At 55.2% G+C, this 22,748-nt stretch overlaps 6 protein-coding genes across 6 annotated transcripts; 3 read left to right on the top strand and 3 right to left on the bottom strand.

The window, feature by feature from the left end:
* Nucleotides 1-1,043: 1,043 nt before the first annotated feature.
* SPBR_00491 (set domain containing protein) lies at nt 1,044-2,679 on the bottom strand (the record flags this gene model as incomplete). The annotated part of the gene is made up of 2 exons (XM_040758810.1): nt 1,044-2,165; nt 2,224-2,679. The coding sequence occupies 2 exons, from the start codon at nt 2,677-2,679 to the stop codon at nt 1,044-1,046; spliced, it is 1,578 nt and encodes a 525-aa protein (XP_040618073.1).
* A 735-nt stretch (nt 2,680-3,414) lies between these two features.
* SPBR_00541 (GTP-binding protein) lies at nt 3,415-4,938 on the top strand (the record flags this gene model as incomplete). The annotated part of the gene is made up of 4 exons (XM_040758860.1): nt 3,415-3,508; nt 3,578-3,587; nt 3,650-4,856; nt 4,909-4,938. The coding sequence occupies 4 exons, from the start codon at nt 3,415-3,417 to the stop codon at nt 4,936-4,938; spliced, it is 1,341 nt and encodes a 446-aa protein (XP_040618072.1).
* A 3,149-nt stretch (nt 4,939-8,087) lies between these two features.
* Nucleotides 8,088-8,698, top strand: SPBR_01031 (large subunit ribosomal protein L22e; the record flags this gene model as incomplete). Its single annotated transcript, XM_040759350.1, has 2 exons — nt 8,088-8,102; nt 8,339-8,698. 2 exons carry the CDS (start codon nt 8,088-8,090, stop codon nt 8,696-8,698), a joined length of 375 nt encoding a protein of 124 aa, XP_040618071.1.
* Nucleotides 8,699-9,072: 374 nt separating this feature from the next.
* SPBR_00020 (eukaryotic translation initiation factor 2-alpha kinase) lies at nt 9,073-14,932 on the bottom strand (the record flags this gene model as incomplete). Its single annotated transcript, XM_040758341.1, has 6 exons — nt 9,073-9,927; nt 9,999-11,444; nt 11,506-11,850; nt 11,912-14,517; nt 14,820-14,839; nt 14,892-14,932. The coding sequence occupies 6 exons, from the start codon at nt 14,930-14,932 to the stop codon at nt 9,073-9,075; spliced, it is 5,313 nt and encodes a 1,770-aa protein (XP_040618070.1).
* A 235-nt stretch (nt 14,933-15,167) lies between these two features.
* Nucleotides 15,168-17,283, top strand: SPBR_00319 (uncharacterized protein; the record flags this gene model as incomplete). Its single annotated transcript, XM_040758638.1, has 2 exons — nt 15,168-15,228; nt 15,362-17,283. 2 exons carry the CDS (start codon nt 15,168-15,170, stop codon nt 17,281-17,283), a joined length of 1,983 nt encoding a protein of 660 aa, XP_040618069.1.
* A 922-nt stretch (nt 17,284-18,205) lies between these two features.
* SPBR_00173 (uncharacterized protein) lies at nt 18,206-21,033 on the bottom strand (the record flags this gene model as incomplete). Its single annotated transcript, XM_040758493.1, has 2 exons — nt 18,206-20,420; nt 20,498-21,033. The coding sequence occupies 2 exons, from the start codon at nt 21,031-21,033 to the stop codon at nt 18,206-18,208; spliced, it is 2,751 nt and encodes a 916-aa protein (XP_040618068.1).
* Nucleotides 21,034-22,748: the final 1,715 nt, after the last annotated feature.

The raw sequence follows: 22,748 nt of genomic DNA, 5'->3' as shown, positions 1-22,748 counted from the left end.
GAATGCTGACAGAGGTTACCATGAAACGGGCCACTTGTATCGTATGATTGTTCGTTCTCTCTCTCGCCCCGTGTGCTCCTGAACACTCGTTATTTCGGTAGCAGCTGAGGGTTGCAAATATCACGTTAGACTCAATACCTAGGTCCTCTCTGGTGCAGCTCCAGTACACTGTTTGTACGGAGTATGGTGCACGGCTCCTACTTGGGACCCGAGAATTCCCTGCGCTTTCTTGAGAGTTTTCCCCAACGTCGCCTGCCGTAGTGCCATCTTTTGTTCTTCACCGTTTTCGTTTGTGGCCCTAGCAAAACGCCAGTCCGAGCGGAGCCCATACTGTCGTCTAATGACCAAGTTCAACGTTGAAACGGGGCTCATAACGAGGGTCTTTTTGGGCGTGGGGTAGACTTGAAGTGACTTGGAGAGTGGCCATGGATCGCACTGTAATATCTCGTACTTCATAGTAGTCTCGAGAGAGGTTGTGTGCGAGTTTCAATAGGGTACTGGCGCACGACAGTACTTGAAATGAAAGAGATTGAACCATATTTTGTATCAAGCCCTGGGCGTTTCTCAAGCAAGACAGGCACAGAGAGACCAGCTGGCCTCCAGACTCCATAAGCATCTCCATGCCTCTGTATGTGGTAATGGGGTAACGGGCTGCAGAGGCGAGAAACAACTCGGAGTGGCCAGAACGGCGTGACGCGCTTTGTGGGCTTCACAAAATTGAGAATGTGAAGATTGTGGGGAGAGTGGGTGTGGGAGCGGGAGAGGGGAAAACAAATTCAAGAGAAATATAGGATCAGAAATCTGGGACCATCTGGGGCCAACGAGGGGAAGAAAAAGTGGCGGCAACAAGCGAGGAAAGATTCAATAAACCCTAAATTGTACGACTGGTACACGAGATGAACAGAGGCAGCGCATCAAACTGCCAGCTTTCGCCCCAAGGGACGAAGGGAAACCCCGGTGGTTATGTTGATGATGGCTGTGCCTTCATTGTAGTGATGACCTTTTGAGTCACAGGGGAAGAGCATGGGGAAGTCAATCGTCCATTATTCGCTTGTCGGCTTGAAACTCACCTCTGCTTCCAATGCTTCCAAGGCTGCGCTGAGGATCCGTGATTCGACGTCTCGCAAAAGTGCGGCCTGCTTGGCCACAGCACTGCGAATGCCGTCGTCGAGACCAGAGCTCTCGTCCTCCATGTTGGCGTCATTATGCGTCGCATTGTCGTCGTCGTCATCGTTGTCGTCGTCGCCGCTGCCACCGTGGTCGTCCTTTTCTGCTCCGACTGCCTGCATGCGCTCCAAATGCGATTCGATAACCTCCTGCAGAACCGTTACGACTCGTAAACGGAAGATGGGCGCCATAGTGTGTTGATTGGAAAACATTTCAAAGTCGCGTGCCCTGTCTGTGACGTCCTCATCCTGCCAGAACATGCGCAGCTGTGTCGATCCATCTGTTTCCTGACGCAGACGAAAGTCGATGCCATCCTCTTCGTTGACACACATCAGATGGACAAACGGACACGTCCAGCGAACCTTTCCTGATGGACTTAAGTTCCCTCCAGCCTCATTGTTGTCGTCACTATCATCTCCATCGTCCACGCCCAGACGTTCGATCTCCAGTCGTGGTGCTGGCGCACCGAATACGTGTAGCTTTGCCTTTGCCAGAGGATCATCCGGAAACGGTCGGAACGGAAGGACGAGGCTGTGCCGAGTCGACGCGGGATCGATGAACCCGTAGCTGAAAAGCATCTCGGATGCAGGTTTGAGGCCGCTGCTGCCATCACCAGAACCTGCCCCTCCATCATCTTCTTTACTGCCGCTGTAGCTGATGGTGATCTCGTCAGACGCAGAAATAGTTTGCTGTGGCCTCGCCAAGAGAACCACGCCAATATCGTCGCTGGCTACTGGCGTGGTTGGGGCTTCCTCGTAGTACGCGTTTGGCTCGTCGCTGTGGTTGACCATATCGATGCATGGCACCATGGATGGACCATACCGCGGGAGGTCAAGGCAGCGCGAGCGGTACCAGGCGTCAACCAGAAACCAGTGGCGGAGCTCTGGTCCAGACGTGCGCTCCCAGAATGCAGCCTGCCAAAACGGGATGTCTGACGAGTGCTCGCGCAGTTGATCAAACTCGGCCTCCAGGGCTATGAGCTTTGCGCCAACCGCAGACTATATATTATTAGAGGGACACAAAATCTTGGCAACACAACAGCAGTCATTGACCTACCTCGAGTGAGGTACCTTGGAGCAGCAGGCGTTCTGCATCTGTCCACAGGGTTGGCAACAGCACGTCTGCAGGCAAGAACCGAACATACTCTGTCCATGGTGTGGGCAAGGAAGCCAGGTCCTCGTCGGGCTGTCTTAAGCCCAGCACGAGCTGCACCAACAGAAAAAGGAGTATATCACCACGGGCCGTTTGGTGACCGACGGCATCGAGGAGCAATCGAAAGTTCCGGTCCTGTTTCGCGTATTCTTCGACGGCCTCAACATGGAGCACGAGGCCATGTGGAACGGAAATCAAGGGCTTGCCATTGCCATCCGTCTGAGAACTCGATTCGGAGCCAATGGAAACCAGCCCAAAGCCTTTACCGGGGATAGCGGAGATGCGGGTGTTTGTGAAGGTGACGTTGTTCAGTGTCTCCCAGAGCGGAAGTGACGTGATAGGCAGCTGCGCATGGGCCATTACGCAGAAAATGACAATGAATAAATAAATGAAAAAGAAGAAGAAAAAGAAGAAGAAGAAGAAATAAGTAAGATAATGGAGGAGAAAGGGGAGAAAGGGTAAAGTCAAGATTCAGGGGCACAAAAGAAACAGGGCAAGAGCTTTTCGGTAGCTGAAGTCCGTGGCTAGGAAGGAGCAGCCTGGAGCAAGGTTGCGGGACTGCCTCGGTATTTTCTTATCGTTCCTGCCCAGGTATTGCTATTGAGCGTGATCAAGTGCGTATTGTTTCCAATTAGTATGCATTTAAGATGCGCTGGCTTGGGTAAGGAAGGAGCTGTTCTTTTCTCCTTCCAGGTTTGACTTGCGACTGGCCATCACCTGTCACCAAATACGTCCTTGACGTCAAATACAGCCACTGGATTGGTTGATATTCCACCAGCCTCAATGCGCCAGTCGCCCTCCAAATTGGCGGGGCACCGTACGGAGCGCAAAGCATATGCTAGCGAGAAAGAAAAGCCTAAACTAAAATTTTCTAGCGGGGCAGCCCACTGCAAAGCCACTGCGAGTCCAGAACTGGCCAATGCAGGGCGCCTGCGCATCCCGCACCAGGAAAATCCCAAGCAAAATTCATGAGACATGCGCCATCGCGACGAGGCTGCCTTTACAGAGTGTCTCGCTCGCCGCGCCACATCCGGACCGACCCAGAGGGGCTTTAACGACGTCTAGGGCCGCATTCGACACGTCTCGCTGCCCATCATGCCTCGCGACCCGCTCATTGGGCTCGTCGGCAAACCGAGTGCCGGCAAATCGAGCATGCTCAATTCGTTAACAGATGCCACGTCCAAAGTTGGTGAGTGATCCTAGCGGGTTAAACCTCAGAGCTGCTTGGGACATGGGACTGATAGACACTCTCTGACAGGAAATTTCCCGTATGTACCCCCACAAACACTCCCGACCGACGCCGCCACCCCATCCTAACCACAGACCGCAGCTTTACGACCATCGACCCCCAACGAGCGGTCGGCTACCTCCAGGTCGACTGTGCCTGTGCCCGCTATGGCGTCACAGAGCGCTGCAAACCCAACTACGGCGCGTGCACCAATGGTCGCCGGTCCGTGCCCATTGAGCTGCTCGACGTGGCCGGACTTGTCCCCGGTGCCCATCAGGGCAAGGGTCTCGGCAACAAATTCCTCGACGACCTACGCCACGCCGACGCGCTGATCCATGTCGTCGACGCCAGCGGTACTACGGACGCCGAGGGCAAGAACACACGGGGCTATGACCCGTCCGTCGATATTGCGTGGCTGCGGTCCGAGATCGTGCAGTGGATCAAGGGCAACCTGGTGGAGCGATGGCCGGCTATCCGGCGGCGGCACATTGCCGCAAAACAAACGGCTGTCGAGACGATGCAGAACCAAATGTCCGGGTACGGCAGCACGGCCAAGCTGATGGCGCGGACGCTGGACCGGCTGGCGCTCAAGGAGCCGCTGGAGGCGTGGGACGATGCGCTGCTGGACCGCGTGGTCAATGCGTTCACGGACGACAAGTTCCCGACCGTCATTGCGCTCAACAAGATCGACCACCCGGATTCGGACCGCAACATTGCCAAGATCACCAAGATGATGCAGAACGAGTCTGACAAGATCGTGCTGTGCTCCGCTGTGTCCGAAATCTTCTTGCGCAAACTGGCCAAGCAAGGGTACCTAAAGTACACCGAGGGCGGCGAGTTTGTAGACACGCGCGAGGACCTGATTGCCGACGGCGACCCGGAGGGCGGCAACCTCAAGGAGATGGATGAAAAGAACTTGCGGCGCATCAACAATCTGCGTGATATGGTCATCTACCGTTTCGGATCGACGGGCGTCGTGCAGGCCCTCTCGCGGGCGGCGGACGTGCTGAACCTGATCCCCGTGTTCCCGGTGCGCAGCATTGCCGCCCTTACTATGGCACAGGCCAGCGCTGCCGCCGCCGCCGGGTCAGCAGATCCGACAATGGGCGGCCCGCCACCACTATCGGCCGCAGAGGCGGCAAAACCGCTCTTCCGAGACTGTGTTCTGGTCAAGAAGGGCAGTACCGTGGCCGAAGTGGCGCGCAAGTGCATGGGTGATGCGCCAATAGCCTACGTTGAGGGTGCTGCAGGCACACGCGTGGCTGAAGATGACACCGTGGATGTCGGCAAGAACGATGTTAGTATTTACGTCCGCATTTTGAGATGCACGTTGTCAATAGCAAAGGCTAACGCTGCTACAGATCTTATGCTTCAAGGTTGGCCGCATGTAATGAGGGCACATCAGCTTTAAAAGGAGAGACACGCCGGTGATTTAAAGGACATGCCGCGGCAGACCAGGGTGTCTGGGAGTGCAAACGCAATTGCAATCAATGTACTGCAGATCGACCTTCGCCGGCATGTAGACTAGCAGGTTGGACAGGAATTCCCAAGCCTACGAGTCCGAGCCCAGAGTTGTGGTGAAAACACGACGTCTTATTGGGCGGGCAGCTTCCATACCATATGCGCTGGTGGGTTGGCCTGTCCGGACAACGGGCCAGAAAACACCCGTTGCGGCGACCCCGAGGCAGTCCGTTAGATGTGGAAGTTTTGGTCGACGCAGATATCTGGTCCAAAGGGTGCCAGAACACAACGGCCTGCCAACATCACTGAACGTTATGTCAACGGTATTTTTCACCAAAACTAGCGCAAGATATAATAATAAGCTCGAAATGAAGGAAGGGTATCAAGATTTCATTGTCTTTTGCGTCGACGCGAGCCGACAGCGAATTAAATAAGGGAACAAAACCCGATGCTGATCGAAATATCAAAACAAAAATGAAAAATAATTAAGAAAGCCGAGACAAACATGCGAAAAATAAAAAGCAACGCAAATCCCAAGAAATCGTAGAAAGCAATTGTCGACAAATTCACCGTAATCGAAATTGCTCGGACATCTGCACGAAAGATGCCAGGCGATCTGATTTGAGGTTCCACCTGTTCGACAACAAGAGGGGATCGTTGGGAGGGAAATGAGATTCCGGAGATGGCGAAGGTGCTGTTTTGGTTGCGTCTGCTGATGCCAAGGCGCCAAGCCAGACATTGCTCTGTGGACCATGGTTGGCACAGGCTGCGTTGCTTTTACGGCAAGAAGGCGGTCCAAGGCGCGAACGGAGCTTTTGTTTTCGTTGTCGTCATCAACGGAATTGCGCCAAATCGCGGGCGACCCATGCTGGGCTTATCGACCGACTGCTGCGTTCCTTTGGCTTGTCGTCTCCCGCAACGGCCTCCCTCATTCTACTCCATTTTCGGCCTAATATTTCAGAATGATGTACAGGGCGTGGAGGATGCCGGGAATGTAACCTAAAAAGAGTATTAGCTGTGGGTCGCATTTTACAATACGATGGCGCATCGAGATGAGAAAGCTGGAGGCGAGAACAAGAACATACCCAGGATGGTCAACAGGATGTTAATGAGCAGGTCGGCACCGCAGCCACGCTCGAGGAAGACACCCAGAGGTGGCAGGATGATGGCAAGGATGATCTTGCAGATGTCGGAGGTGGTGAAAGGCATTGTGGCGGTTGGTGAGAGAGTATCTCGAGATGTGTCTTGAAGTGTTTGCGTGAGAGGAAGATGATTGGAGGTCTGTAGTACAGAAGATGCGAAAGTGAATTGGATGAGGGCAAGAACAGGACAGGAACAAAGACACGAAGGCGAGGGGACATGCCACCTTTAAGTATCTGTTTGTGACTGGTGACAAGAGCCACGGAATGGGATTGGCGCCGAGGAGCTTGTCTGAGTACGCATCACAAGGAACAAGGCGCTACGCTGTGTGATGTGCAGCAAGTGGGGGAAGGCAAAAAGACACCATTTGAAAACCGGACGAGGACGCAGGAGGGAGCCAGATGGCCGGGCATTGGGGATTGGCGGCCTTCTGTGACGAAAGAGGAAAGAACGTACCGCGTCCTTCGTCGACAGGCAGGTGCGAGGCGATGGTACTTGCCGCGGTGGGCGGGTTCTGTGGGTTCTGTGGGTTCTAGGGCAGGGGGGAGGGGATGTACTGCGTCATACAATCTTTCGAACGAGGCAATACTAGCGTCATGTCTCTTGGATCAAAGATGCATTGGCATTACTAAATGAGCTTGGGCGCGCAAAGGACGGATGACCGTGATTGGCAACCCTGGTTGCCGTGGCACGACCCCGTCCTGTGGCCACCGCCGTTCGTGCTGCTTTCTTTCCAGCCACTGCTCTTGCGTATTCAATCCCTTCCGTAAACTCCATTGCATCTTGCGTTTTTGTCCAAGTGACCAGATAACGTCGCCGTAACCAAGGAAGGAGCAATCAGCAACAAAACATGCATTTGAAACGGCGGCCGCGATGGCAGGTACAACACATCAATAGTGCCCCGGCGGTTAGTGTAGCTTAGTGAGAGCTCGAGGGAGTAGCTGACAGAGCTTGCCGGTCCGCCTTTCTATTTTCCATCTTGTATTCTTCCTCTCCTCGAGCCAGATTTGCCAAAAGCACAACTTATAGAGCACAATCTCCATGATACAAAATACTATACAGGCTTGATACGACTGGTCCAGCATTTGTGCCGTGTTTCTCTGTCGAAAAAACCTTTTTACTTGCGTGGTCCAGATCCACTGGACGAAATGAAAGCGCAGGAATTACGTCACTACCACGGCGCTAATCTGAGCGATGGCGTCCACAACGGGAAACAGGAGACCTACGGCAGTTCCCCCCTGCTTCCTTAAAAAATATGATGCAATCACGTCTCCGTAATGGCCCATGACATAACTGATCGGGATAAGCGATCGATAGCTCTTTCCTTTGCAGAATCTGTCTGAGAATCGTGGCGTATTGCCGCACAAGCCACCTCTGTACGTTTTCCTCAGCAGGCTTTTCTTCCATTCCTTGCCACTTGGCAACGGTAAGTTTAGATGACTGTCTTGACGCGCTCGAAATAGAATCAGGGCTGCCTTTTCTTGGTTTCGAACGTTGCCTGTAGCTCGCTGTCCGAACTACTACCAGAATCGTGGCAGGGTTGGTAAAAACAAGTGATGCTGAAGTGGCTCACCAAACAAGGCCGAGTCTTTGGAGCCCAACGAGAATAATGCAGGCAGCCCGGTAGTAGACTAGTGCGTGTGGATAGTTGCATTTGCTCGCAGACCACATTCACGTGACTTTTTAAAAAAGCAAGCCCTAACATACTTATCGATAACACCTAATTTTTTCAGTCCTTCCTGCGAAAAGTGGGGCTATCTCGTCTTTTCTCGCTCGACTTTCCTAGTTCCATTCTCGCGATCTCCCACGGAACAACCACTTTTTCTCGTCAACCACCACATCATTCTTCCCTGACAGCACGCAGGATTCGACTTCTTTGCGTCCACCGTCGCTTTTCTATACATCAACCAAAGTTTCCTTACCTTCCCTAGTCTGTACAATGGCTCCTCAGAACGTACGTATATTCCCGCGATGAAGACCTCGACGATGCGAGACGAACGATGGCGATGCTTTTTGTGGTAGAACAAAAGCATCGCCGTCGCGGCCTCGTCCCTCAGCCCTTGCCCTTGTCCCTTTGAAAGACAAAACGAACCGCTTTGCTGTTTTTGTGGGCATCTCTTTTACATCCTGTATACCCCTCGTCCAAAATCAATGCAGCAGGCTAAAGTTTTGTTTTTTCCCCGTTTGTAGAAGAAGTCCGGCAAGGCCGCCAAGACGACCAAGAAGTTCGTCATCAACGCCTCGCAGCCCGCCAGCGACAAGATCTTCGATGTCGCCGCTTTCGAGAAGTACCTTACGGAGCGCATCAAGGTCGACGGCCGCGTCGGCAACCTGGGCGAGACCATTGCCATCTCGCAGTCCGGCGACGGCAAGATCGAGATTGTTGCCCACAACGACCTGTCGGGCCGCTACCTCAAGTACCTGACCAAGAAGTTCCTCAAGAAGATGCAGCTCCGCGACTGGCTGCGCGTCGTGTCGACCTCCAAGGGCGTCTACGAGCTCAAGTTCTTCAACGTTGTCAACGACGACGACGCTGAGGATGACGAGTAAGCGGTTGCTTCTTCTCTGCAAGGCGACTCGAGGCGAAGCAGCGACAAAAAGACAAAAAAAGGATCAAAACTTTGGCGAAGACGTGCAGATCAGTCGGAGCGAGACGATGGCATCCATGTCGTCGCTCGTTTCCCTGTGCCTCTACTATCGGACTCATGACAAGGCTACTTAGCCATGCATGTCCGTATCCTCCAAAAACATTTAGAAAAACACAAAAGCCGGCAAATAATGGAATAAAAGCTGTCATTTGGGCCCCAATATTGTTTGCAAATTGCACGTGTGACATATGTGACATATGGATGTGATTTCAATGGGAAATTTGTAAGCGTGAAGAGGAGATTTCAAACTAGTCAACAGCGACACAACCAACATACCTAGGCTCCAAGATCGTAGTAGATGCACGTCCCCGTGCGGAAGTTGTACACGAACGCATTCCGCGACCGACTGCTGTTGCTGCCCTCGTACTCGGTCCGCCACCGCAGTAGCATGTCCTGGATGTCCCGGGTATACTTCTTTTCGACCGAACTGACGCTCTGCTCCACGCGCCGCCAGCTGTCCGGGTCTGAGAGTGCCGTGCCGCGAATCAGGTCGAGCACCTGGTCGGTCGTCTCGACGGCGGCAATGGGGCCCGACAAGAAGGATCGCACGAGCCGCGCCGCGCTGACTTGTGCCTGCTCGACGACAACCTGGCGGTTGAACTTTTTGCTCTTGGTCTGGCCCACGAGGACGCGCACTTCCTGCTGCTGGCCCTCGGCTCCGCCGGCACGGTCACCCGCACCGGTGTGATGACTGCCACCGACCGACGACGACTCGAGGGACGATGAGGCCACGGCCGCGGCCGCGGCAGCCGCTGCTGCTACCTTGACGGCGCCGGTGCGTGTGGAGTCGCGCTCGCGCATCTCGCTGCGCAGCCAGCTGACTACCTGCGAGAAGGGCAGCTCGACGTCGGGTGCGGCATAGCTTCTGTGAAGGGCGGCCGCACTCGACCCGCCGCTTGCGCCTGATCCTGCGCCCGCAGAGGGCATCGTCTTGATCTTGACAATCCCTTCCGGCTTGACGATGATGATCCACGCGTGGCCCTCGTCCCGGTTCTTGAGAACAAGCTCTTCTGTCGACCGAGCATCACCGGCCAGCTCGGCGCTGATGTCGTGTGCCCACAGTGTGCGAAGCAGTTCCACACCAACGGAACGGAGAATGGTCGGATCGAAACTGGCCACAAGGATGTCGCACTATTCCAGTCAGCACCATACCATGTCTGAAATAAAAAATAAAATGGGTTAGGGGCATTGAAGATACTCACCCGCTTAACAGAAAATGCACCCAGCGTCTCTTCCTCAGCTGCCTTCTTTAAAAATGCCTTGCCACTGGACCGCGGCGGCGGCGGCGCCAGCTTCTCCCAGTTCAGACTGAAGCCCACGGCGTGGCGCTCGTCGGGCAGGTTGGACCCAAAACGGGGCCGGTACTCCTTGATGAGACCATCGTAGCGGCCACCCGCAGCAAACACGTCCTTGACTTTCTTGTCCAGCAGGCATGAGAACATGACGCCGCCCGAGAAAAACGCCTCGTTCCATGTGTTGAGCGGGCACACGTAAATCTTGGACGTAACACCCATGCGCTTGCAGTACTCGTACACCTCGCGGAGGTGGGCCAGGGTCGACGACGCGCGTTGGTAGGCGTCGGTGCCTTCGAAGAGCGCCTTGAGCTTGGCGTAGGTTTTGCTCGGGGTGTCGCGGAAGTCAAACTTTTGGAGCTCGTCGATGCTTGTTGTCGATGCACCGACCAGTGGCGAACGCAGCTCGCTGCGCAGCTTCTGCCACGTCACGTTGTGGATGTTGAGCCGACTGAGAACGTCGGCAACGGCGCGACGGGCTGACTTTTCGACGCCACAGAAATCAAAGATGACCTGCAACAGGTCGGAGTGACCGAGCTGGAAGCAAAGCGGGTTGGCGCGCACCGTAGGGAACGCTGCTGTAATTTCGTCAATCACTTTAATAACCTCGGCCTCTCGCAGGGCGAGATCGAGTGTGTGGGTCGTGATAAGGTCAAAGTCCACCTCGCCAAACATGCTCGGCTGGCCGCCGCCCGGACGGTCGCGGAAGATGCTTCCGAATGTGTAGGACTTGCCCACCACGTTGCTGCCCGAGGAACAGCGAGCCAGCGCACGCGCGTTGCCCATTGTCAGGTCAAACGGCAATTGCAACAGATTGCCGTTCTGGTCGAGAAGCTGCACGACATTTGCTCCTCCGTACAAAGAGGAACGAGGATATAGCGAGCTGCGTGTGGCTTCAACGGCACCATGGCGTCGGAACACAGAGATCAGAACCTCTTTGACAATGTGCTGGCGCATCAGGTCTTGGGAGCTCGGTGGCGCCTGCGTCTGCATGGACGACATATCCCAGGCGTAGTCTTTGGCCTGCTCGACGGGGCGTGCAAAAAGCATCGACAGCATCTTTTGGTAGTACGGGGACGACGGGTCAGAGAGCTCGGACAGTGCGTGCCGGATTGTCTCGCTCTCCATCTGCACCGGTAGTTTGCCGCTCTTGAGAAGCTCGGCCCCTGATGGGCGTTCCTTGGGGTTGTGCGTGAGGAGGGCCCGGATGATGTCAACCTGCGACTTGTCCTTGGGCTTGAAATCGGACGGCAGGACGGGCGGCGAACTGCGTAGCTTGCCGAGCACATCGGCCCGTTGCATGCCAATCATGGGAGGATAGCACATCTCGAAGAAAATGACACCAAGCGAGTACATCTACACACAAGTTAGTACGTGAAACAACTCAGTAGTGCACGGGGAAGGGGGCGCTACATACATCGACCTTTGAAGTATAGGAGCCACTACCTCCTGACCGAACCTCGGGCGCCACATAGACAGCCGTACCGATACTTCTCGTCTCGTCGGTGGCATCGATGTTGCTGGAAGCATGGACGCGGTCATTTCCGCCAAGCTGGCCCGTAGTGGCTAGACCAAAGTCACCGATCTTGACGCTATTCACGCCGTCGACACCGGCGCCAATGAAGATGTTCTCTGGCTTGAGGTCACGATGCACAATGCCAAGCCCGTGGATGTGTGCTAGGCCCTCGAGCAGCTGGCGGAAGAGGCGCCAGACCTCTTGCATGTCCTTGGACAGGTTCCGTGCAATCAAATCGCGAAGAGACTATAAATGTTAGTAGAGGATGCCCACATGGAAAGTCGACGAGGATGTGTTGGCGACATACCCGCTTTTCGCAGTACTCCATGGATATGTACATGATGGTACGACCGGGTCGTTGGCTGCCACGGCGCTGCCGCTTCCAGCCAGTGATACCGAGGCGCCCGTTGTTTGTCTCAGTGGCTTTCGAGTCCTCGTCAGAGCTAGAGTACGCAGCGTCACTGCCATTGTCGCTATCATCACTGTCGCCATCGTCTTCCCCGCCATCTTCATCGTCGTCGCCGTCATCATCCGAGTCCGACTCGAAGGCAATGTTGGGGTAGCCGCCGGACGACATAAAGTCAAGGCCACCGCTCTTGGTGAATTCAATATTGATGTCGTCGTCGTCAAAGTCGTCTACTTTCTGCGAGCTGTAACCGGCCGTCGACGTTGCTGCATCGCCTTCTGACCCTCCAAAGTCGTAGACCTCTTCTAGCCAGGCGTTGTAGTAACGAACAACCGCTGGGTGGCTGAGCTGTGATAGGAGCCGAACTTCTTTGAGAATATCGGTCACCGTGAGACTGTCCTGCCGGCTTTGCGAGATGGTAATCTTCTTGATGGCATAGATCTGTCCGTCGAGCTTCTTTCGCGCCTTGACCACCTCGCCAAAGCCACCCTTGCCGAGGCGGCCCTCCTCGATGAAGTCCTCGCGGTACCGCGACGCTGCAGGGCCGCGTGTCATGGAATCGTGGCGGGTACGCTGAGGTAGGCTCTGTGGAATGGACATCATGGGCCCGTCCATCGAAAAGCCATCGTCGGCCAAGATGGGCGCGTCTGTCGCTAGGAACTCACTGGAGCCCAGATCAAAGGCGCGGGGCCGCTTTTTCGGATCAGGCATAAAGAGCTTGGACACCAGCTCTCCGAGCGCGTCTGATAAGTTATGCGATTCGATCATGTCGCGCGGCGAATGATATTTCTGGGGCACGTCCAGGCCGAAGATCATTTGCAAAAAGACGACACCAAAGTCCCACACATCTGTCTTTTGGGTGTATTGGGGGCGGGACGCGCCTGCGATTTCCGGTGGCAGCCAGTACGCCGACCGGGCCGTACGCATCGATGTCATAGTAGGTCCTGTCCGCGAGTATACATTGTGCATTAGTCGCTGATAGGAGGCATCGGCAAGCTTGGGCACAATGTCGCCACTGGCATCACGGACGAGCAAGATGTTGCTAGGGTGGATGTCCTCGTGCAGCATGCCATGGCTGTGGAGGTAGTCGAGGGCGTCAAGCAGATCGCGTGTCCAGGCCCGCACTTTGTTCACGTCGAGGTGACCAGCCAACTCAAGAACATCCTCGAGTGATCCCTTGTCCGCCAGCAGCGTGAGGACACTGATCGTCCAAGTCGTCTGTTCCTGAGCGACCGAAGACGACGTCTGGAGCTGCTGACTCTGTGGCACGCCCGAGGTACGAGACGCCTTGGGGGGCGGGGAAAGATGGGGCGATGTTTGCGACAATGGCTTCGATGGTGATGCCGCCCCTGAACCGTTTTCTCCTTCGACCGTCGATGCGCGATCAATGCGGAAGTCGATGACGTCGAGGATGTTTCGGTGCACCTTCTGGCGCCGGAGTTTCTTGAGCGACTTGAGCTGCGTCTCAAGGGACTGGATCTGCTTGATGGCTTGCACAGAGTCCCTTGCACCTGGCTGCAACTCCGTCTGTTTCAGGGCAAGGCTCCGGGGCTCCTGGTCGCTGCGCAGTACGGGCCGCACGACGTAAATCTTGGAGACGGGACCCGTGTGCAGGAGGAATTTGCCCGTGACCGTGCGGAAGTAGATGGAATTTCCGGCCGTGTCCGTCAGGTCGCACGGCTCATCAAAGACCATGGTGTCGGGCTCGTTCAGTCCGGTGCCGCGGTCGGGCGACACATTCGCGCCGTTCTGGGCACGGTTCTTCTTGCGCATCTCCTTCGCCTTGGTGCGCTGCCGCTCGCGCTCCTTCTCGACAAGGGCGCCCAGAGCACGCTCTTCTTCGCGCGTCTCCTCTTGCCGCTTTCGTTCTTTCTCTTCGTTCTCGTCCTTGGCCGCCTGCGCCTGCGAGGCTTCGTGTGCTGCGCGCTCTTCCTCCAGCGACGGTAGGTCCAGGCCCTGCTCCTTGGCAATGGCGGCGTCCTCGATAACCTCGCGGATGCCCTCGACCAGATAGTCGATCATCTCCCTGTCCTCGGCGGCGCACTCCTTGGCCCGCGCCTCCATGACCTTTTGCACCTTGAAGAGCGTCGACTCACGCAGGCCTTCATGGTCTTTGATGGTCAGGAGCGGCACAGATTTGGGGTACGATGCCGTCAGCACCACGCCCAGTGTCACGGCAAAGTCCTCGTCCAGACTGGCCTTGATACGGATGTCAAAGGACGGCTCGGACTTCTTCCACGCACTATGCGCCGCCTTGTGCTGCACGAAATCGTCGCCATAAATGGCCTCCAGGACGGTCACCTCGTCTTGCTGGCGCTCCTCGTACTGGGTCTTCGCATCGCCCGGCTGGTTCTGGGGCGGGCCGCCGTCTCTAGGGCCCTGGTTCGCTGCATTGTGCTGCTTCAGCCCCGGGAAGCTGGTCGAGTCGTCTTTCTTGTTGTTTGGTTTCAAGGGCTTTTTGCCGGCCATCGTGATGTGGTCTTTGGTCTCGAGCGTAGTCTGACAGCCTGCGAAGGCTGCAGAGAATTACTCGGAGAGGCCCATATTGGCAATTGGCTGCAGGATTTCTAAGTGTACTGTAAGTAAGGAGGGCTGCACAGGGTAATAAAACGGGGCAGATCGTGACTTGACGTCTCGTGCCGTGTTTTTGGCGATGTTCAGACGAAGATGAGTCAAGAACGAATGGCCGCCACTGCAAAGCGTTATCGGGTAGCAGCGATGGGCGCGATTGCGGGGCAAGGCCAAGCTACGCAGGGGCGGGGAGTCGAGTACGAAGGGCGTCCTGAAGTAGCCAGCCAAGCTAACGTACTGACAAGGCTGAGCTGGACGCTAGGCGATTTAGGCCATTGTTCAGCGGTCCATGGCCCATAAATTGACGCACTTAGCTTGCAGGCCACAGGCGCGCCACTGCTGGGCAAACATTGTTGCGCGCTAGTCCGATTAAGGACACTAAGTAAACAAGGGTCGCTTTGCTTTGCCTTGGTTTACCGCTGTGAAGCGGAACGTCTTCTTAGCTCTTTTTCATTTCACCAGCAATTACGGCTACCACTATCCCATATCAGCACGCATCGCATCCGAACCGGCGACGGCAGACGACCGTGTTCGCATGCAATAGCAATTATTTATGAAGACTCGCGACGCTTGATCATCCTTCACAATGCTCGGCTGGATGATAAAACGCGGTCTGGACGGCGGACGCGACGCGCCCGAAGACGAAGGTATGGACGACGACGCATAAAGACGACACCTCCTGATCATGCCAGGCCGTGATTGTGATTCTAACGTAGTATTTCCATTTTCTAGACGACACGAGGATCGAGCAGCCAGACACACCAGGTCCTGTTTTTGCAGCGCGGGCCTTCAAGAGCGCCCTCTTTGGCACACCGGCGCGTCGAGACGAGACCGAAGTCGACGTCCAGCCGGCTCCCGCACCAGTACCGACGACACAGGAGTCTCTTCCAAAAGCAAGCGCGGCGACGGGGGCGGTACAAACAAAGAAAAACACGAGCACGAAAGACACAGGGGCCACGCCGGGTCGGTTACCCGGAATTCTCTTAACGCCCGGTACGGCGACATCACGCAGAAAGCGCGTGTCCTTTGGCCACGAGGTGTCTGGTGAAGGTGTCGACAAGAAGAACGAGCTACGAATAGACAAAAACGGCCGCAAACCAAACCTGTTCGGCGACAGCACGCGCAGCAAGACGCCTAGAACAACACTGGGGACGTCACTCCAGAACGACCGCAAGCAGAACAACAAACCCGCTGCCCCGAGCAAGCTGGCGGTGGTTGACAATGTGGCAAGCACAAACAACAGAGCTGTCGTAGACGAGATCGAGGACGACAATCTCTGGGAGGAGGTCGACGATGACGACCGGGACCCGGACATCACAGTCGACCTCAACGAGCCGCATTCCCAGTCGGGACGATACTGGAAGTCCGAGTTCCAGCGCTACCAGGAAGACGCCAAGGTCGAAATGGGCAAGCTGCTCAAGTATAAACAGTTGGCCAAGTCATACGCCAAGATGAAGGACGCCGAGGCAGCTGATATGCGGACCAAGCTCCAGGAGGAGAAGGAGAAGGTCACCGAGATGGAGGGCCGCATCACGGAGCTGGCCGACCAAATTGCGCGCAAGCGGATGCACGGTTCAGACCACGAATACCAAGAGCTGATCAGCGATCTGACGCGGCAGACGGCACGCGCCGTCCAGTACCGCAACCAGGTTAAGGAGCTGGAGGCGATGCTTCAAGACAACGAGAAACCGGCGACGGCCACCACGACTGTCGCATCACCACGCACGCAGCGGACACTCATTGACACGCAGCGGGAGCTGCGCCGTGCCCGTGAGCAGGCGAAGGAGCTGACGCAGGCCAAGGAAGAGATCCGGCGGCTCAGGAGTAAACTAGGTATTGCTGAGCAGCGCGCAGGTCGCAAGAATGAGAACAAGAACGAGAGCAAGACACTGGCAAACGACCTTGCAGCGTCTGAAGCTGCGGCTGAGGCGCTGGCAGCCAAGGTGGAAGATCTAGAGAAGCGGGCCCAGTTTGCCGAAGACGAGAAGCGGCAAAAGGTCAAGGAGCTCAGTTTGCTACAGCGCAAGTACGACTCGCTCAAGGACGACGCCAAGGCCCGCGTGGGCGAAGCCGAGCAGGTCATGCGCCGCAAGAACGAAGAGATTGCCGACCTAAAGAAGCAGGTTCGAAAGGCCACAGCAGCCGCCGTACGCCAACCCGCCCTGGAGCCACCAGTACAGATCGATGCTCTCAAAGATATCAAGGACATCAAGGATACCAAGGATACCAACAACATCAAAGACACCAAGGCCGGCAAGAACATCAAGACGATGGACTCCCCTGTTTCCGACAGTGCTGCTGCCAAGCTTGCCCTGTTGCGCCGCCGCCGCGGTGCGGAGCCACTTCGCCCCGTTGTCGACGCACCGCAGCCAACGGCCATACTCGAGAGCATTGGCACGAACCGCGTGCGCGGCGCTGAAAAGGAGAAACCAAAGGCGGAGCCGTTGCCTGAACGGTCTGCAAAGGGCGCCCCAGCAAAACCCTACAGACCGACAATTACGACATCGGCGCCGGCACCGCCACCGGCAGCCGAGCGAGACGACCCCGTTGCCGCGGCCGCCGCTGCTGCTGCCGATGCTTCGTGTTTGTCCATCTCGTCGGAACGGGCAGCTGCTGCAGTTGCACGGATAGAGAAGCGGCGGGCCCAGCGGAAGCTAGAACTGGAGGCATTGCGCAACAAGGAGAACATGCAACCGGCATGATGACATTGGCGGGCTATGTTGTGTTGTTATATGGATTGGAAAAGGGAGGACTATTTTTAAGCCATTGGTCCCTTTATTTATTTGTTTTTTTTGGGGGGGGTGGAGCGGGGGAGGATGCACGTCTTTGACAACCAGCGTATTTCTTTGCTGAAACGTTGCAGTTTTTTGGTGTTTTTTTGTTTTCGTTTATTTGCTTCTTCTTTTTGGTTTTTTATTTGGTATTCTTTTCTATGCATTTGTTACATATCCCTCCCACCGAGCAAATTGAACGAGCCTTTGTCACACAAATTGTCCGTGATTTCAGTAAAGGCATTGTTAATGCTTACCTTGACTTCCAGTTTTACCTAAAGAGTGATGACGTCGTTTCCGTTGCTTCTCAGCCGTTCGTTCAGCTCCCAATAATGCAACACGGGAGACCCATAACCGCTCGGTCGTTGCAAAACAAGGCTGGTAATGGGATTTCTGCAAGGCTGCGCGGCTTTGCTTCCTGGTACTGGTTTTGCGTTATTACAAGGTTCCCAAAATAGAACACTGGAAGGTATTTTTCTTTTTCAAAAAATTGTATGTAATATAAATCCAATATACATGGGCTAATCTACTGTATAATGATAGGTCAAAAACACAACTGATTATATCTCGAGCTTGCGGTTCCTGCCTGTCCAATACCCATCTATGCGTTATATGTAACCCGAGACCAAAAAAGGGCAATGCCAAAACGCCTTTTCGCCGCCAAAGAAGTCGTCCCCAAGACTTGATAAAGACCACCCAAGATTAGAAAATTAGAAAATCAAAGAATGGTAAACGCCCCATGCAAGTTGTGTAAAAGACGTAACCTCGAGAAACACCGTAAAAGGTTATGAAAAAACGAGTTGGAGACGTAAACGTAGAGAAAAAAGGATAGGGCAAAGGGAAAAAAGTGCGCTTATGAAAAGATTTCAGCGAGGCTCTCAAACTTGATCGGGTGTACAAGCACACTGCGCATGCACATGCGGCCGGTGCCCGCAGCCTCATCACCCGCTCCACCTCCTAGCCCGGCCCAGGTATCGTCTTGGCCGTCAACAGGCTTGGGTTTCGGTGCAGCCGGGTCATCAATGGGCTGCAGGTAGCCAAGCCAGCGACGCCACAAACGACCTGCAAAGTCCGAGTTGTAATACCAGGTCAAACCGCGGTGGTAATGCTCGTTGCCGGGATGGAAAGGCGACGCGTCGCTGGCACCGGAGGAGTGATCGGGTCCGGCATTGAAAGCCTTTTCTGCCGCGGCCAATGGCCAGTGGCGGTCGGCGTAGACTGGGTGCGGTGCGTAGACAGCCTTGAAGCCACGGTGCAGGGCGACGCTGGGCGGGAACATTTCCGCAAACATGCCGTGGTGAAGGCGCCAAGTTTCTTCGTGCATGGCGAAAAGAAGGCGTCGGGAGAGGCGCGAAGCAGTAATAATTGCAGTACGCCGGGGTGGAATCGCAAAGGCCAGATCGTAGCCGGTGACGTCGTTCGAGAATACCCAGCCTGACTCTTCGGCGTCGAACATCGGATTCAGCGTGATTAGGTCAGCTGCTTCGCCTACACCGCACGACCCCGGAATGTTGGTGTAGTTGTTGTTGCGGTCAGCAAAGAAGTGGCGTCCGGGAAGCGACGCCGTTCGGTTGTCTGCGGGTGCGGTGCGGTTGTACGTGCTCAGGACAGCGCCCTCGCAACCAGCAGGTAGTGGAGAGACACCGCGCTCTTCGTCGCGCGTTTGCGTACGGCCGGCAAAGTAGAGCTCGCCGAGAATCGAAGGGCGGCCGGCTTCATGTGCTTCGGCATCAACACGTGCAGTGAAATTCTCCCACGAGCCATGGAGCGCAGGAATGTAGTACTTTGCAGAGCGCTCCCAAAGGCGGCGACGGGGTTGCTTTTCAGCCCAAGAGCCGAGGCGGTCGAAAAATTCGTAGTAGCTGCCCAGGAAACGCATATCCATTTCCCAGTTCCAGTAGTGAGCGTACTCGGGGTGCTGCTGGGCGAAGTGTTGCAGAGGCAGGTGAGGCGAACGGTAGACACCGTGGATGTCGGCGTTGGCAGGGTTGTCGAAGGTCGGCTGGCCGCGCATGCCAGGGTACAACAAGCGCATCTGGCCCTCAGACCATAGCGAGACGAGGCCGCGGAACTCGCGTGGGATATTGTCGGCAATGAACTCCTCTGCCACCTCAGCATCGGCCCAGACAGGAATGTTCTCGTCGCGGGCGTGCAGTAGGATGTGCACGTCGTACTCGCCGCCGGACCGCAGAGACAGCTCGGAAACCAGCGCGCGCATGTTCAGGATGGAGTGGACGGACCACTTGAAGCCAGCGTAGCAGCGCATAACAACGGCCGTGCGTTCGATCTTTTTCAAGCCCAAGGTGTTGCTCGACGTCGTTTCGGATGAAGCATTTTTCTCCGCAACGTTGTTGGTCATGTCCATGAGATTGCCAGACGGCGAGTACTCGGTCGAGCGAGCACCCTGACTACCGGAAGGAACAAAACGGTCTTCGTTTGCCGCAAAGCAGCGACGCTGTGCCGAGGCCCAGTCGACGGTGCTATAGTCAATCTTGCCTAAAGTTGACGCCGACCAGATCTGGTTGGCGCCCTCGCGTTCCGTATCCAGGGCAAGGCCCGTGCCGCCCTCTTCCTTTTTGTAGCCCAGTCCGTAGGGGCCATAACGACCAAAGCGATCGAAGCAGACATCTTCCCGAAGACCCAGCAGACTGTGGGAACCGAGGAGAGGCTCGGGTTGGCCCTGAGGCACGCCCGGGTACGCCCACAGATCGGGAACAGGGACTTGGTTGGCGGCATCCAGATAACAACGTTGGACGGGGTAATACTGAGCACGGTACTCGGACGAATTGTAGTCAGGATGGGCGTTGAAGATGGTCGGCTTGGGTGTCGCGTTCTTGGTTGCGGAAGTAGTCGTGGATCTTCTCGCAGGTGTCGTTTTGGTGCCGGATTTGTCGTCGGTGCGCTCAGTCCGGGGCGCGACAACAGCATCTGCAGCAGCGCGGGAAGCATGCACTGCGTCGGAATATTCCTGGAGTCGCCCGAACCGTGTGTCTTCCTCCGTCGGGAACTCGGCATGGTATTGCTTTATTGGCACAATGGACCGGATGCCGTTGTAGTAGCCGTCGAGACTGGTACGTATGTTAGTCAGGACTTATCCGAAGCAAAGTCCATAAGGAAGTCCATAAGGACGAAGAGCAGGGCATACCGAGTGTAGTTGAGCCAGATCGACTCGGGGCTCGGCCCCTTCTTTTCTTGTGAAGGCTGCTCCTTGCGGAAATGCAGGCCATGGTGAGTATGGCTGTGCACCAATAAAATAACCAACAGAGCGCAGAGTAGACCGCCAATCCACAGCAAGACGCGCCGGTAGAGGCAGTGGCCGAAAATTGCGCGCAGTCTAGGTGACGTCGTCGGCGACCGGAGAGGTGACGAGAGGCCGGAGAGGGGGGCATAGGAAGGGAGCTCGATCCGGCCGGTTGGCAGCCATTTTAAAGACGATTTGGCGATATCGAAGGCGGACGATGCCTTGCTCAGGACGGGCATAGGCAGCAAAGATGCGTGCGCAGATGACAAGCCGTTGATGTTAGCAAAGCTGGCGATGCTGGACAGGCCAGTTGCACCGGCTGTCGGCTTTTCGAGGATGGAGAAGCTGCTGCGCCGGCTGGGCGAGGTACTGGAGGGCGATGAGCTCATGCTGGCCGAACTGCTGGCAGCGCCGGTGTCAAAGGTGGCAGCCCGTTCCATCCTGATGGAATGGTGGGCTAGGAGGTCGTCCAAGTCGAGGAGAGCGTATTATCGTAATAGCGTGAACATCAGATGCGAACGACGTAACCAAGAGAGGCGTCAAAAGGCCGGATATGCAAAATGGTCCCAGAGACGTGCCGTGCCGTATTTGAGACCGAAGGAAGAAAATGAAGGGAAACGAAAACAAGGACAACAAAAACAAACGATGGAATATTAAGAAAGAAGGGGTATGAATATTTCGAGAATAGGAAAGAACAATGACGACAGACTGTTGCTGTGCAAAAAGAGAAAGAGATACCGCGAAGAAGGAGTTAACGAGCGTGTGCGGGCGTTGTAGAATGAAAAAAAGAAAGTAGGTTGAAGTTATTGTAGCATGGGAACTTGCGAGCAGAGCCAGTATTGAAAGTGAGGTAAGGAAAGGGGGTGTCTGACGAAGATGGGGTCGTCTTGATTAGTCTTTCCTTCTTCCAACAGTGGCAAGTATTATGGCCTTTTTCGGAAGGCCCTTTTTACTTTTTCCTTTTCTTCTGTTCTGCGTCTTCTTATTCCTTCTCAGTTGAAAGATTGCGCTGCGTTTTTGGTTTTTGGTGCGACAAGAGAGAGGGGCCGTTTCCTCTGCGCGAGCGATAGACAAGGGACCGGGGGGGGGGGGGTAGTTAAATGATGGGTGTGCGTGTAAAGTGCGTGGCTGTTTGTTGTGTGCGCCGATGTGCAAAGTCAACAGAGGACAAATCGAGAGTTGGGAGGACGAGAGAGACGGTGAACGAGAGAACGAGAGAACGAGAGAATGAGAGAACGAGAGAATGAGAGAATGAGAGAACGAGAGAATGAGAGAACGAGAGAACGAGATTGACGAGAAAAGGACGAACGAGGCAAATGATCATGAAAGAGAAAATAAGGGAAGGAACGAGGGCAAAAGACGCAATCGAGACAAAAAAAGCAGCAACGACGAAAGACGAGGCCAAACCCACAGCAGGGAAGGAGCCAATGGCAGGAAGGAGGAGGAGAGACGATGAGACAAAGAAGTTAATCGTAATGGTGGGAACGCAGGAGCAACCGAAAAAGAAAAAGTCCACTGGAAAAGGAAAGAGAGGCGATAGCGTGGCGAACGAGTGTAAAAGCCTACGAAGTACGAAATACAGAATATTGACAACATGCAGACTACTGTCGCGGCGCGGCTCGGGTGCAAAAAGGAGACGTTCTACCGACGACGTGAACAGGATAGGAGACGGAGGGGCTAGACGCTCGACACCATACCCAGTTTTAGTTTAGTGGACCCATTGAGACCAGTGTGTTTTTCCCTTTTGTACGAAGTAATTCTGCTTTGTTATGAGACGCTAGTTAGTGCGACAGCAGCAAAGGCAGTAAACCGTTGTCTTGAGTTTTCAGCGCCGCCTGTTTTGCTACGATGGGCGGTCCTTCCTTGTTTTGTCCCTGCGCGAAATATTTTAGGTTGTGGCAATCACGCCGGTCGGGCCTGCCAAGTTCGCATTCCTTGTTTGCGTACCGCAAAGGAAGACAAAGGCGGCGTCAGGAACGGCGGCGCCAGAGCACATGTTGTGTACGCATGCCTGGCCGGCAACTGGCTATCTCGCCATGTGTCTGTGAAATTGTCTACATCGTACGAAGTACAAATGGCACATTTCCTGCTGCGCGGACAAGGCCCACTAACCGTCCGCTTTCTACAACACGCACCGGCATGCAAAGATCAAAAA

This window comes from Sporothrix brasiliensis (genome assembly GCF_000820605.1).
Source record: "Sporothrix brasiliensis 5110 chromosome Unknown Cont19, whole genome shotgun sequence".
In the NCBI taxonomy this organism is placed as follows: domain Eukaryota; kingdom Fungi; phylum Ascomycota; class Sordariomycetes; order Ophiostomatales; family Ophiostomataceae; genus Sporothrix; species Sporothrix brasiliensis.
Note: the sequence above shows the minus strand (reverse complement) of the source record. Positions and strands in the feature narration are given on the sequence as shown.